Consider the following 15,619-nt stretch of genomic DNA (forward strand, 5'->3'; position numbering starts at 1 on the left):
CCTACAGGGTATTTTCTACCCTGTAGGTAGATTTTCAGACTTCTAGGCCCATTGAATTGGAAGTTATGGTCATCCAAAAAAGCCTCCAGAACAGATATCCTATTCGCGACGGTTGAAAATGAACTTTACAGGGTGTTTTTGGATGGTTATATCTCTTGGAATTTGGGGCTATAACTTGAGAAACCTTCCTCCTATATGTCAAGGAATTTTCAAGAATTTTTTCACAAAAATGCAAGAGGGTCACCACAAAAAAAAATTTTATTTGGCTGATTTGACATGGAATGACACTCCTGTCTCGTCCACCAAAAAACCTGACTGCCATCCCAGACAATAAATGACCTAAAATTTCAATAGTTGCTCATTTTGCCTGATTCTGCATGAATCTGCAAAGTTCTAGCTTTCTGAGGTAAAGAACTAAGACATAAAATACCAATATTCCCCCAGGCTCTGCACGGTTTCCTCTCACCATAATGATGGCCGCAGTCAAACTAGTGAAATATTCTTGTAAGTATGGTGTAAAAACACCAATGAAATAAAACAAATGAATAAAATACCAGTGACAGTGATGTGAATCAGACAGCCACAATGTGTGACAACAAACATTTGATAAACTGATCAGTGGTTCAGCAATCCTCTAGTCTGGACATAGTACTAGTATTCTATCATCTGATTTTATTTATTTATTTGAATGGTGGTTCATGCCGTATTCAAGAATATTTCACTTATACGACGGTGGCCAGCACAATGGAGGGAGGAAACCAGGCAGAGCCCAAGAGAAACCCACGACCATGTGCACGTTGCTGCCAGACCTTCCCACGTACAGCCGAGAGGAAGCCAGCATGAGCTGGACTTGAACTCAGAGTGACCGCAGTGGTGAGAGGCTCCTGGGTCATTATGCTGCGCTATCCATCATCTGAATGTAAATTGACATTTGAGTAAACTGGCATTAATTAGTACCTGACAGGGAACAAATAAAAGCTGAATAAAACACAAACAGGCATTACTTCTAGTAAATTATCTCATAAAACCTCAACAACTTTTAATCAGTCTACAAATCATTCATAGTTTTCTTTCTCAGGCACAAATATACATCAAATGTACACCATACAAATTCTTAGCATAGGGGAGATAACTTTGATATTGTAATATATAAGTTACCCCTTTTATTACACACTTGAAATTTGCAATTTGGAATATGGCACACGCAGTATGTAGTTGTATTTATTTACATGTTTGTAATTGGTGCTTTCAAGATTTTTCACTGATATATGGAAGTCAGTTTTATCAGTGGAGGGAAACCAGAGTGCAGAAGTAAAACCACTGACCTTTGGTATGTTACCAGCAAAACTATCCCCACCTTTGACACGCACGTTTCACTGATGGAGGACAAGTGGCCTTCAACAAAACACTAAACCAAGCCACACAAGGATCAATAATAAGTCTGACGAATCAGTGATCCACAACCAGTGGCCACCTGCACTTAGTAACCACCTGCACTTAGTAACCACCTTCACCTAGTGACCACCTCCACCTAGTGACCATCTGCAACTAGTGACCACCTGCAATTAGTGACCACCTGCAATTAGTGACCACCCAAATTATGAGTTAATCAGCCCAGATGATAACAATCTACGACTGTCAAGCATTTTGCTTTGAGCTTTCATATGGCATTTCACTAACTTTTGAACCCTGATGTCACAATGGGTACATGTATCTAGATGGATTCACTGAAGGTTCAATGACAAAGGGTCACTGCTGAAGGTCATATCTGGTACATCAGCAAACTACATCCTGTACAAACTATCAGAGGATATCATGAAATGGGAAATGCCTTGGTTCACGCTGTGACCCACTGTGACCTGTTGTACCCACTGTACAACTTGTAACATCATCGACAAATTATCTGGTGCTCAATCTGAGATATCAAGAAACAGGAAATGCCTTTGTTCCAGCTGTGACCCGTTGTACTCACTGTACAACTTGTAACATCATCGACAAATTATCTGGTGCTCATTCTGAGATATCAAGAAACAGGAAATGCCTTTGTTCCAGCTGTGACCCGTTGTACTCACTGTACAACTGGTAACATCATCAAACAAATTATCTGGTGCCCATTCTGAGACATTATGAAACAGGAAATGCCTCTGTTCCAGCTGTGACCCATTGTACCCACTGTAGAACTTGCAACATAATCAACAAATTATCCAGTTTCCAATCTGAGACATCACAGAATTGAAAATACCTCATGACTGACAGAATGGCAACTTTTTACAGCATAACTTTTCTTGTACAACTGGCTTCACCCAAAGCTTCATGGAATGGAAAATGCCTTGAAAAGTTCCTTGCACTCCTGTCAGGAACATTTTTCAGAGAATGTAAAACACAGTTCTTCTGAGCCTTGTGCAAGTCCCTTCTGTTTGGTCGACAACCTACTCTCTCTATCATGCGTCCATTTCTGGATCAACCCAGCTCGTCTGTGACTATCAGGTCATGTGACCACCATGGGTGTGGTCTGCTGATCTCAGATTCTGCAGAGTGGATACATCATGCTGTCCACTTTAAACATCTGGAATATGCGTGGAAGAAAAAACAAATGAAATCAAAATTGATTCTGGCATAGTAACTTTTGTTCATTTATTTTACTTGTTGGTAACTGCAAGAATATTCTCAGGTGGTGTTTGCTTTTAGCCTTTTTAGAAAACTGCAGTGTGCAAGGATTTAAAACCATGAAACCATGCCAAGTACCATATTTTGTCTTAAAAATTGGCCCTAAAAAGGTGCAACTTCAGAAACAAATATATTTCCTATTACATTACTTTTGGTGCTCAATCTTTAAATGTTCCTTGTGCACTATTATCATACCTTCCAAACAAAACACAAAACATCACACTGAGATGAATAGAATAAAGATATGGCAAAACTGTACATGTCTAATTAGAGTTTTATCAGTACAAAGAGCTGCCTCATCTGGTATCCCTGTGTGTCCCCAGACACCTGACACTGCTGTACCTTGTGCCACACTGTACACATGTGTAATTACAGTATTTCAGTACAAAGAGCTGGCTCACCTGGTATCCCTGTGTGTCCCCAGACACCTGACACTGCTGTACCTTATGCCACACTGTACATATGTGTAATTACAGTATTTCAGTACAAAGAGCTGGCTCACCTGGTATCCCTGTGTGTCCCCAGACACCTGACACTGCAGTACCTTGTGCAACACTGTACACATGTGTAATTACAGTATTTCACTACAAAGAGCTGGCTCACCTGGTATCCCTGTGTGTCCCCAGACACCTGACACTGCTGTACCTTGTGCCACACTGTACACATGTGTAATTACAGTATTTCACTACAAAGAGCTGGCTCACCTGGTATCCCTGTGTGTCCCCAGACACCTGACACTGCTGTACCTTATGCCACACTGTACATATGTGTAATTACAGTATTTCAGTACAAAGAGCTGGCTCACCTGGTATCCCTGTGTGTCCCCAGACACCTGACACTGCTGTACCTTGTGCAACACTGTACACATGTGTAATTACAGTATTTCAGTACAAAGAGCTGGCTCACCTGGTATCCCTGTGTGTCCCCAGACACCTGACACTGCTGTACCTTGTGCAACACTGTACACATGTGTAATTACAGTATTTCACTACAAAGAGCTGGCTCACCTGGTATCCCTGTGTGTCCCCAGATACTGTACCTGACACAGCAGTGCTTTGTGCCACACTGTACACGTGTAATTAGAGTTTTGCCAGTACAAAGAGCTGCCTCACCTGGTATCCCTGTGTGTCCCCAGATACTGAACCTGACACTGCTGTACCTTGTGCCACACTGTACACATGTGTAATTACAGTATTTCACTACAAAGAGCTGGCTCACCTGGTATCCCTGTGTGTCCCCAGACACCTGACACTGCAGTACCTTGTGCAACACTGTACACATGTGTAATTACAGTATTTCACTACAAAGAGCTGGCTCACCTGGTATCCCTGTGTGTCCCCAGATACTGTACCTGACACAGCAGTGCTTTGTGCCACACTGTACACGTGTAATTAGAGTTTTGCCAGTACAAAGAGCTGCCTCACCTGGTATCCCTGTGTGTCCCCAGATACTGAACCTGACACTGCTGTACCTTGTGCCACACTGTACACGTGTAATTACAGTATTCCAGTACAAAGAGCTGCCTCACCTGGTATCCCTGTGGGTCCCCAGATACTGTACCTGATACAGCAGTGCTTTGTGCCACACTGTACACGTGTAATTAGAGTTTTGCCACTACAAAGAGCTGCCTCACCTGGTATCCCTGTGTGTCCCCAGATACTGAACCTGACACTGCTGTACCTTGTGCCACACTGTACACATGTGTAATTACAGTATTTCACTACAAAGAGCTGGCTCACCTGGTATCCCTGTCTGTCCCCAGACACCTGACACTGCTGTACCTTGTGCCACACTGTACACATGTGTAATTACAGTATTTCACTACAAAGAGCTGGCTCACCTGGTATCCCTGTGTGTCCCCAGACACCTGACACTGCTGTACCTTGTGCCACACTGTACACATGTGTAATTACAGTATTTCACTACAAAGAGCTGGCTCACCTGGTATCCCTGTGTATCCCCAGATACTGTACCTGACACAGCAGTGCTTTGTGCCACACTGTACACGTGTAATTAGAGTTTTGCCAGTACAAAGAGCTGCCTCACCTGGTATCCCTGTGGGTCCCCAGATACTGTACCTGACACAGCAGTGCTTTGTGCCACACTGTACACGTGTAATTAGAGTTTTGCCAGTACAAAGAGCTGCCTCACCTGGTATCCCTGTGGGTCCCCAGATACTGTACCTGACACAGCAGTGCTTTGTGCCACACTGTACACGTGTAATTAGAGTTTTGCCAGTACAAAGAGCTGCCTCACCTGGTATCCCTGTGTGTCCCCAGATACTGTACCTGACACTGCAGTGCCTTGTGCCACACTGTACACATGTGTAAATACAGTATTCCAGTACAAAGAGCTGTCTCACCTGCTATCCCTGTGTGTCCCCAGACACCTGACACTGCAGTATCTTGTGCCACACAGTACACATGTGTAATTAGAGTTTTGCCACTACAAAGAGCTGCCTCACCTGGTATCCCTGTGTGTCCCCAGACACCTGACACTGCAGTATTTTGTGCCACACGGTACACATGTGTAATTAGAGTTTTGCCACTACAAAGAGCTGCCTCACCTGGTATCCCTGTGTGTCCCCAGACACCTGACACTGCAGTACCTTGTGCCACACTGTACACATGTATAATTGGATGGAAAAGTGAGAATGGTCAAGGAAACACACAACTATTTGCACATCGAGAAAGCCATGTTTCGAACCTAGTCTGGCATATCTGTATTTGTATTTTTCTTAGCTTTTATACTGTTATAATACATATACTAATTAGTATTTATGGGACAAAAATGAGAGATGGATCTGCTCCAACAGGTGAAATGTTTTGTCCCACCAGCTGATCTCTTTTACTGCTTCCGTGCACGAAACAGAATCTAGTTTCTACATCATACTGTTGAATTTTTCAACCCTTTTGCATGTTTGCAAAGTTTGCAAGTTATTCAAGCAAATTCTGAAGACATTATTCTGTGTTGAATGAGAAAATTATACGTTTTGTGAAGCCCTGACACTGGTCAATCCAACCAATGTAGTTTTGTCTCTAATATCCAATTAAAAACACTGAAAGTTGCTCTTTCATACATGAAAAGGTACAGAAATTAAGGTAGGATGAGACTGTCCATCATTACTTTTCTTTCACGCAGTGTACATGTACATGGGGTATTAGGAAAAGTGATAATCCTTTTCGCTCATTTCTGCTTGAGCTGTCTTACTGCTTAAGTGTTCTGAGTGACCCGACACTCAAGTGCACAAGCAAATAAAACTAATAACATAATCTACTGTATAGGACTGGACCCTGACGAAACGTAGACAAAACAGGATATCCACAGACAGCACAGAAATGTCTCTCGGGAAATGGTGATTGCGGCGTACAGGCAGACATGTAGTTAGGCGCTTCACGAACTCCCATTTGCTGCAACAAGAAAATCAAGGACTGACTGAGTGACTGAGTGAATCACTACTTACATATTACTCAGGCTTCTAGTCGACCTTGACCTCAAGAACAAATGGTTAACAGTTCCACCAGGGGAGAAATCTTTTACTTGAAAATGCAGATGGATTGGAGTCTTTTGCAGTGAATGTCAGATTGTTAAAATAGAATATCTAGATACACTACTCAGCCTATTAACCTAGTAGCCATGAAACTAATCAAATAAATAAATAAGTATATGAATATGCATCACCTCCTCTTCTATGAGAGCAGAAAAGTTTTTCTTCAGCCTCTGTTTGATGTATTCCCCTCGTGAACGCCTTTTCTTCTTCGCAGCAGAGCTGGCTAAAAATGCAAACACAAGGAAGATGAAAACATTAATTACTCATACGGACAGTTTTATTTCAATATAGTGTGATGGCAGCCAATCACTCTCAACGCTGACATGTTCATAGTGTTGCTTTAATGACACATGATGTTGACACATTCACAGCTCTGCCTCACAGGAACACAATGCTGACACATTCATAGCACTGCCTCACTGGAACACAATGCCCACACATACACAGCACTGCCTCAATGAACACAATGCCCACACATACACAGCACTGCTTCACTGGAACACAATGCTCACACATTCACAGCGCTGCCTCACTGGAACACAATTCTGACACATTCCATTTACAGTGTTGCCTAAGTGCAACACTATGCTCACACATTCACAGCCCTGCCTCATTGGAACACAATGATGACCCATTCAGAGCGCTTCCTCACTGGAACACAAAGCTCAAACATTCACAGCGCTGCCTCACTGGAACACAATTCTGACACATTCAATTCACAGTGTTGCCCAAGTGCAACACAATGCTCACAGATACAAAGCGCTGCCTCACTGGAACACAATGATGACCCATTCACAACGCTTCCTCACTGAACACAATGCTCACACATTCACAGCGCTGCCTCACTGGAACACAATGCTCACACATTTACAGTGCTGCCTCACTGGAACACAATTCTGACACATTCCATTCACAGTGTTGCCCAAGTGTAACACAATGCTCACACATTCACAGCGCTGCCTCAATGGAACGCAACGATGACCCATTCACAGGGCTTCCTCACTTGAACACAATGCTCACACATTCACAGCGCTGCCTCACTAGAACACAATACTCACACACTCCATTCACAGTGTTGAATAGGTGGAACATAATGCTCACACATTCACAGCGCTGCCTCACTGGAACACAATGCTTACACATTCACAGTGCTGCCTCACTGGAATACAGTACAGACACATTCCATTCACGGTGTTGTCTATAACTATTTATATAACAGATTATATAATACACCAAATCACACCTATTATACAAACACCAAGCAAGTCAGTAAACCCTTGTTTGTTCTGGGCACCAGGCATGGAAATGCATATACATGTAGCAAGGCTGAGTGTACAAATCCTTTCATATCACCTGTCCTTATCTGACCTGACCTCACCACTCAGAGCCAAGATCATGCACTTTGGACTGGAAAATATGAACTTTTTGATGTCTCATTGTCACTCTGCTCTTCACATACATACATCAACATTGTAAATGTTACATTTGTTCTGGGTTAAACAGAATAAATAGTAAATACCAGATGACCCGATTTCCATGGACTCCTCAAACCTTGGAGCCTTCTTGCTCATCTTGAGGTCAGCGTGAGGGTCATCTTGGAAATTGTCCTGCTCCAGTGCCTCAAGTGCTTTACGAGCGCGACGTCTTCTTGCAGCCTCATCCAACACACGCTTCTGCTGCACCTCTCTAACACGAGCTGAAACATTCATAAACATCAACAAGCCACGCTAAACAAAAAACACCTTAGATCTGCAACTCGTCATAAAAGGGTTACCCAAAGACATGAAGTTGTTTTCAAGGAATGCTTTGGACAACTCAAGTAAAGAGCTTTTGTATCGATGTTATTTGAGACCATTTACATGTTTACAAGCCAAAGGAACACATTCTAAAACAGCACATTTCCATTCAGTACAAGCCAAATTTCTCTGACTGTTCAATTTTGTTGACTGTTGACATTTTAATATAAAATCAAAATATAAACACTTGCTATGCATCTTGTTTCATGAAATGGAGAGCTATGAAAAGATAAACTAACAAAATAGGCCTACTTTAACAAAGAACAGGACTACACTATGGTCATCACTCAGTTATTTGTTACTTTATCATGGAAGAATCTATGTTAGTAGTAGTACGACAAACAATGGCTGCAGCCTAACTTTACAACACTGTGTTTGCTTTGACAAAGAAATAGATGTTGTTGTTGTTGTTTCACATTCTCGTGAAAACAAAAATATCAAAGAATTATTATCAGCCAAACGGTGAAACTCAGAGCAGGGCGTATGTAATAAAGAGTCAAAGGGCCAGCAAAACAAAAATTTCATCCATCAGCAGTTTTAAAGGAACAACAAATACAAAAAAAAATTTCTCTCACAAGATTCACGTTTTTCCGCCGCCATTATTTCGAGTGTCATACAGATCCAGCATTCAAGACTAAATAGAAAAACGGATTTCTTACATACTCTATTTTCACACAACACTCTGCCCCATGGTCAATACCATGAAAGCTTTGGCATTTTAATTATAGCGAAAAAACTACAATATTTTGCGGAAGTAAACAGAAAATGAAGCAATATTCATGAATAGAACTGATCCGTTACCTGTTACTACTCAAGTGAAGATTCTAAACATTTGTGTCAGTCAGGGGTTGTTGCGGCGTGCAGATTTCGTCAGTTACGCGAAGGGTAAAGTGTTGTGTCACTATTTAGTCCCTTGCTGAATCTTTAACACTTATTTGACCGTATAGAAAACTGGACGCTCCAGGCAAGGCGACTGTCCGCGGGCCAGCTATGGTGAGACATTTGCTGAACTTCACAAATCGATCATTCGGCTAGTAAAGTATCGAAAACTGGCGCACCAGTAGTCCGAGTAGTATGTTGATAAATACATGTATTTGGATGGACGCTGGTCAAAACGCCAGCTAGATAAGTCAAAACGCCTACTGTTTTTGTAGAGGTTTAAAAATAGCCCCCCTCCCTCTCTCTCTCACATAGAAACCATTTACATATGAGTGATGCAGAAAAGTATATTTGTTGCACATTTTTTAACATATGATCGACTTGCAGAGTTCTTTGCAGGAGAGACATCCAAACCTCTTCTTAAAAGAAGTGGCGAATTAATTCTCTTTTTTACTGAAATGATAATAACTAGTCAAGACTTTTCAATAATTAACTTCTCAATAGTCCGAGATTGCTCTGACGTTGCCTTGAGAGCGCTTCATTTAAAACCTGGTGCAGTTACCTGCCTTTGTCAAATATGTCGAGGCTGTCAGTACAGCTGTTGGCTTTGGGCATTATCAAGCCTGCACATTTAAGTCTGTGGGGACTACTTAATACTTAATTTTTTCGGGTAACAACCTGGCACGGCAGTTGCAATAGCTTTTTGAATGAAACGTGTTCTGACGCTGGTTTGGGGCCATCCTTGGCCGAACAAAATTTTGCCATACCTAATGTCCGAGCAATCTTGAACTGCTTCTCAAAGGAGTGAGGAACCCATTTCAATTTTGTTTTTATGTGCTGTCTTCTGTCTATAATCATAGTTTGTTCTTCCGACAAACGCATTGAAAAATGGTGAAAAAACTCCATCATTGTGTTGTTGTTGTAATGTTTTGATTGATATACGAAGCCCAGGAGGTATAAAAATGAAAATTATAAGATTGCGAATCTAGCTCTTACATCAATTGTAAAATAAATTCTTTTTACACACTTTTTGAATGAAAGTCAAGCAAAACACAGTATTGTTTTATTGTCTTCCACGTCCTTAGAGAATGGCTTTTACACCTTTGTCTTTAAGTGACATCAGGGGCTTGGGAAGCTAGAAGCCTTTATTTAATAAGATGACTGATATGTGCACCCTGAGAAGCTATATCAGACATTACAAATTGATCATGTTTATTCAGTTATCATGTAATGGTAAACATACCCTAATTCTTCTAAAATTTGGGACAGATAATAGTAGTGTTGAAAGTAGAATATTACATTTCTTTACCAGCCTTTTGACAAAGTAAGGATTTGAGTATTTTGTTCATTAGATGGTTCAGCCATGTGAGAAAAAAGAAACTCAATATTCCTGCTAGAATTACATATATATTGGCTAAAATGAGCAGATCAGGTGTTTAAAATTTTAGAAGAAATAGGGTATGCAACATTACAGTAAATATATTGCATATAATTGTGGATGTTATTCATCAGGAATCGTTTCTAAGTAATCGGGAAGTTATTTTTGTCCATATACATGATTTTACGTCCAAGAATACCATGGCGGGCACACAACATATCAGGCCTTATGGTTTCCACTTCCAGGTATTTTGGCTACCATTGACCTACATTCATTTGGATATGCCATAACCGCTAACGTCAGATGAATGTCAGAATTTTAATGTATTAAACTCCATACAGATGGCGTAGAGTGGAATATATAAGGGTTATTGTGTACATGGATGAACTGAGAGGCGAGATTTATTTATTTATTTATTTATTTGATTGGTGTTTTTACGCCGTACTCATAAGAATATTTCACTTATACGACGGCGGCCAGCATTATGGTGGTGGAAACCAGGCAGAGCCCGGGGGAAACCCACGACCATCCGCAGGTTGCTGGAAGACCTTCCCACGTAGGGTTGTAGAGGAAGCCAGCATGAGCTGGACTTGAACTCACAGCGACCGCATTGGTGAGAGACTGCTGGGTTATCACGCTGCGCTAGCGCGCTAACCAACTGAGCCACGGAGGCCCCTGAGAGGCTAGAAACACAGTTGGTACCTGTTTTGTACTGCAGACATCACCTATCAGACTAGGCATGAAACATTATTCGGTTACCATTGCTTGTCGGCTTTCCACAGTAGCTGTGATACTCTGCCAGTCATATAAAAAGAGGAGCTGAAATATCCACCTGGGGTTTGTTTTAATGGACTGTAAATATACAGCTGGTTGTACATGTAACTGAAAAAACTTCGTACAATATATCTGACAAAGTCAGTTATCTAAATATGTGCCCTCGCTGTGAGCTCAAGTCCAACTCATGCTGGCTTTCTCTTCATCCGTAAGTAAAAAGGTCTGCCAGCAAGCTGCAGATGGTCTTGGGTTTGCCACTGAGCTCTGCCAGGTTTCCTCCCACCATAGAGCTAGCTGCCGTCGTATAAGTAAAATATTGTTTAGTAAGGTGTAAAACATGAATGAAATAAATAATAAATAAAATAAATAACAATAATCAGCAAAAAATTACAGCGTTTTTTTTTTTTTTTGGTGAGATCTATCACAAAAACATCAGTTCAGACATACATGCATTGTTATGTAATACAGGTTATGTACTGTGGTCTGGTAAATGTGTAACAATTGTTTCTGTTTTATTTTCAGTCTACAGGTCTTATAATTGCAGGCCTAGGCATAGCTGCCGTGGGATTTGCAGGTTGGTTGTGTTTGTGAAGATGATCATGAATAAATGGTTCTTCAGCACTTAGGTTGATGATTTCAGTATGTGTTTTGTGGATTTAATGTGATTTGTTCAAGATCTTATGTACAATTACATTATGTTTCACACATAATGTTTCAGCCTAATGTTACTCTCCTACAAGAGAAGCTTTTCAACATACATAAGTATTAGTTACTTCCCTTTTCAAGGATTTACCCCCCTTGACAGTATGTATCAGTTCATCTATCCAATGCTGTTAGCATGTGGAGGTATCAGTGTGATGGAAGTTGTGACTACCTGTAATCCACCTGAGAAATGTTTGTAAGCTTAACAGACAGGTGAGAGATCTTCCTTCGTGCTGTCACTCTAATCACCTCAGCAACAGAAGCCCCACAAGGAAAAATACATTTGTGATTTTAATGGAATTGTATCTACAAGTATTGTTTATATCTTTATCTGTAATGTCTGTGTAAAGGAGGACATTGGTAAATACTATTCACATGTTTTTTGGTTTTTTTTTCTACTTTTTAATCAGGCCGCTATGCTTTTCGTTATGCTAAAGTCGCTCAGGAATCCCTGAAGAAACAAATGAATGCTTTACCCAACTCAGGGGTGAGTCTGAACCAGCATTGATGTACAGTTTCACAGATTTTGCGGATAGTGTTAGTTCTGATGACAAACAAATCTGTTATTGAAGTTGTAAACAGAACATTATTGAGGTATTCAACTTAACTATTTCAGTGCATGTGGACTCAGTGATTCCCATCACTGAAGGTGATTAGTGTAGGATCCAGGAATTTTTGGAAAAAATTTTTGAGTCCTAATTTGAATTTTGGAGAAATTGTAACCCAGCGCAGCAAAACGGACAAAAATAGCCAAAGGTCTAGAGGCCACAGATTTTGTGCATGCTTTGAAATGCATTCTTCGCCATTTTAAGCTACATGGATTTCTGTGCATATCATGAAAGGTACATCCCTGACATCTAGCAGACAGTTAGTCCTACGATTTATGAATTGGAACAGTGTAAATATTTATGCTTTTTAATTTCCTAGCTATGTGTATGTATTTATCAATGACAGGAATTTGATTTTTTCCAAATTTTTGCCCATTTGATATTTGGGCGGACATAACAAGATCCATGACCGTACAGTCAGTTTTTTTAGTAGATAATTCACATCTGGTTTAACAAATAGTTTTAACATTACTTTGTCATTTTGGAATTCGTAATAGTAATTGTTTGCTGCATTGTATCCTTGCAGGCTTTCAGTAAATATTACAAAGGAGGATTTGAACCCAAAATGTCGAGAAGAGAAGCTGGACTGATCCTGGGAATAAGGTGAGTTATTTGGAATACATAGGCCAGGTTTCCCCAAAATTTCTACAACGACTGGTTGAACCGTATCAGTATAATGGCTTGGGCAGGGCAGCTTACTTGCCTTCGATAAGGCATCTCAGTGAAGCATCTCAGTGAAGCAGCACTAGATAAAAGACCTGTGGAACTCTGTAACAAGGAGGCACATTACGTGCACTGTAAGGATTCCTTCATCGTCATATGACTGAAAAATGGTTAAATACGACGTTAAACCCCAAGCACACACTCACTCACCAAAATTTCATAAATCCAGTTAACTGTGGTAGTTTAGGCTATTTGGAAGTCCCACATGGAGAAAGCCTAACACCATATTTCAATAGGATTTTGATGAATAACACTATTTCACCGATATAACTGAAAATTTCTTGAAAAACAAAATCTTCGGCTGTGTCCATAAAATTTTCCTGATGTGCCATGATAATATTCCGTGTATGACGTCAAATCAGGCAGATGTGACGTTGAGTTAGGCATTTATGCTGGGATGACGTCAAGAGCGTTTGTAAGGGCAGCGTCATTGGTGGATATACATCGGCGATTGATGATGTCATGCGTTCGTGGGTGACATCACACCAGGCCAAGTGGAAGGGACAAAAATATTTTATTTCCATATACTCTGACGACACGTACAGTATCGGTTTTAATTCGCTGCAATATTTTCACGATTTAGGAAAGCAATTTAGACTATCCCAGTCTTTATCAATTCACCTTGCTTTTAAAACACAGATGTTTGGACACCAAAGTAGCTCTTTAAGTAAATCACTTCTGCTTTAAAAAAAAAAAGAACCCCTGTGAAACTGGGCTCAGATGTAGTAAGTAATGGTTATCCCAGAGAGTGACCCAAACAACAGCGTCAAGGGAGTGCTTGTATGTTCCTCATCAAGCTCGTCTTGGAATGGATCTCTCGATGCCTCAGCTGCGGCTGGAAGTCATAAAGTTTGCCTGGTACATTGCACATGGTTAAGGTTAGTTGTTTACTCCGGGCAGTCCAGTTTCATCAACCCATTTAAGGCTAACCACTGTCATAGAAGTATCAAAAAAGTGTGCCATTTACACCTGTAAATGGAGTAAATGTGTAGTTCATTTTACAATTGGAATGTTATCTGTCTGCTTGCAGCCCATCAGCCAGCTCAGCCAAGGTGAAGGAGGCCCACAAGAGGATCATGCTGGCGAATCACCCAGATAGAGGTGTGTACTCACACATATTCCCATACTACAGCTACACAGAAAATCATTTCCTACTGGAACCAATTAATTGCAGTCTGGGACCAGCCATTGTCAATTTGGGATCAACCAGTAACAATCTGGAACTAACCATTGACAATCTCAGTAGCAACCTGGGACCAATCAGTGGCTATCTGAGACTAGCCAGTATCAATCTGGGTCCATTCAGGGTCAATCTGGGACCAGTTAGTGACATTCTTTAACCAGTGACATTTTAAGACCAGCTAGTGACAATCTGGGACCAGTCAGTGACAATCTGATACCAGTCAGTGACAATCTTATACCAGTCAGTGAAAATCTGGGACCAGTCAGTGACAATCTGGGACCAGGCAATGACAATCTGGGACCAGTCAGTGACAATCTGATACCAGTCAGTGACAATCTGGGACCAGTCAGTGACAATCTGGGACCAGCCAGTGACAATCTGGGACTAGCTAGTGTCAGTCACTATCTGGATAAAGCTGAATACAGGCTGGGCACATCCAGTAATGGTCTTGGTCCAATAATAAACACAACAGTAATAATAATAAGAGAAAAAAACTGTAACAGTTGCATAAGTTCAAAGTTGTGTAATATAACAAGCAAGGATCAGTCAGTAAATAACGGACAATTTTTTTCTCATTTTAGGAGGATCTCCATACCTGGCTGCTAAGATCAATGAAGCTAAAGATTATTTGGACAAGCACAAACACTGATGGACGTCTAACTTGTATATTGTTTATATCCAAAACTTTGTGTACAGTCCATAAATCTGATATCAGTATGATCTGGATCACAGATATATGGTTTAGAAACAATTTATTTTCAGAAAGTAACATGTAAGATCTAATTTCGCCTTCTACTTCAAGAATGCTATTAGTAAATATTCTCGTCAATAGAAGTCCATTTCTAAGTTGTGTTTTTGACACTGGTTGAACTTTACTGCATCTGTGTTTCCAGACTTTCTGAGTTTTCCAGCCGTTCACAAGATGTGTTGAATCATTTGCCTTATGCTAAGAAGATTGGTCTTTTGATTTATTGATATATTTATTTATTGGGTTGGTGTTTAGGCCGCACTCAAGAATATTTCACTTATACGATGGCGGCCGCCATTATGGTAGGAGGAATCCGGGCACAACCCGGGGAAAACCCACGACCATCCACAGGTTGTTCACAGACCTTCCCACATATGGCTGGAGAGGAAGCCAGTATGAGCTCACAGCAACCGCATAGGGGGAAGGCTCCTGGGTCATTACAATGCGCTAGTGCGCTAACCAACTGAGGCACGGAGGCCCCCTTGGTCTTTTGATACAGCTATTGTTTCTGTTTATGTAAATTACCAAATGTTGGCAACTCAGAAAAAGACAGTTGTATGTAGAAATCAGACCTATGACAGAATTGATGTTATTTAGTTTCTGTTTTAATG

The 15,619-nt window shown here is 40.9% G+C and overlaps 2 protein-coding genes across 2 annotated transcripts; one reads left to right on the forward strand and one right to left on the reverse strand.

Annotated features, from left to right (window-relative positions):
• Positions 1–1,995: 1,995 nt before the first annotated feature.
• Positions 1,996–8,613, reverse strand: LOC135479453 (zinc finger HIT domain-containing protein 1-like). Its single transcript, XM_064759282.1, has 6 exons — positions 8,589–8,613; positions 7,737–7,913; positions 6,349–6,440; positions 5,989–6,077; positions 5,234–5,314; positions 1,996–2,566 (listed from the first exon to the last, which is right to left on the reverse strand). The coding sequence occupies exons 1-6, from the start codon at positions 8,611–8,613 to the stop codon at positions 2,545–2,547; spliced, it is 486 nt and encodes a 161-aa protein (XP_064615352.1). The 3' UTR covers positions 1,996–2,544.
• A 260-nt stretch (positions 8,614–8,873) lies between these two features.
• On the forward strand, positions 8,874–15,255 carry LOC135479269 (mitochondrial import inner membrane translocase subunit TIM14-like). The gene is made up of 6 exons (XM_064759086.1): positions 8,874–9,006; positions 11,567–11,618; positions 12,157–12,233; positions 12,881–12,957; positions 14,108–14,178; positions 14,842–15,255. The coding sequence occupies exons 1-6, from the start codon at positions 9,004–9,006 to the stop codon at positions 14,907–14,909; spliced, it is 348 nt and encodes a 115-aa protein (XP_064615156.1). The 5' UTR covers positions 8,874–9,003; the 3' UTR covers positions 14,910–15,255.
• The last annotated feature ends 364 nt before the right edge of the window (positions 15,256–15,619 follow it).

The sequence above is a fragment of the Liolophura sinensis genome, chromosome 12 (assembly GCF_032854445.1).
Source record: "Liolophura sinensis isolate JHLJ2023 chromosome 12, CUHK_Ljap_v2, whole genome shotgun sequence".
Classification (NCBI taxonomy): domain Eukaryota; kingdom Metazoa; phylum Mollusca; class Polyplacophora; order Chitonida; family Chitonidae; genus Liolophura; species Liolophura sinensis.

What these genes read in the sequence shown, in the direction of transcription:
- LOC135479453 (XM_064759282.1), bottom strand. Translation starts at nt 8,613, where the DNA reads ATGGCGGCGGAAAAACGTGAATCTT. An exon ending in CTGCTCTCATAGAAGAGGAG is followed by an intron (nt 6,078 to 6,348) that starts GTGATGCATATT and finishes TTCTTGTTGCAG; the next exon opens with CAAATGGGAGTTCGTGAAGC. An exon ending in CATTTCTGTGCTGTCTGTGG is followed by an intron (nt 5,315 to 5,988) that starts ATATCCTGTTTT and finishes GACCATTCTCAC; the next exon opens with TTTTCCATCCAATTATACAT.
- LOC135479269 (XM_064759086.1), top strand. An exon ending in AGCTGCCGTGGGATTTGCAG is followed by an intron (nt 11,619 to 12,156) that starts GTTGGTTGTGTT and finishes CTTTTTAATCAG; the next exon opens with GCCGCTATGCTTTTCGTTAT. An exon ending in GGACTGATCCTGGGAATAAG is followed by an intron (nt 12,958 to 14,107) that starts GTGAGTTATTTG and finishes GTCTGCTTGCAG; the next exon opens with CCCATCAGCCAGCTCAGCCA.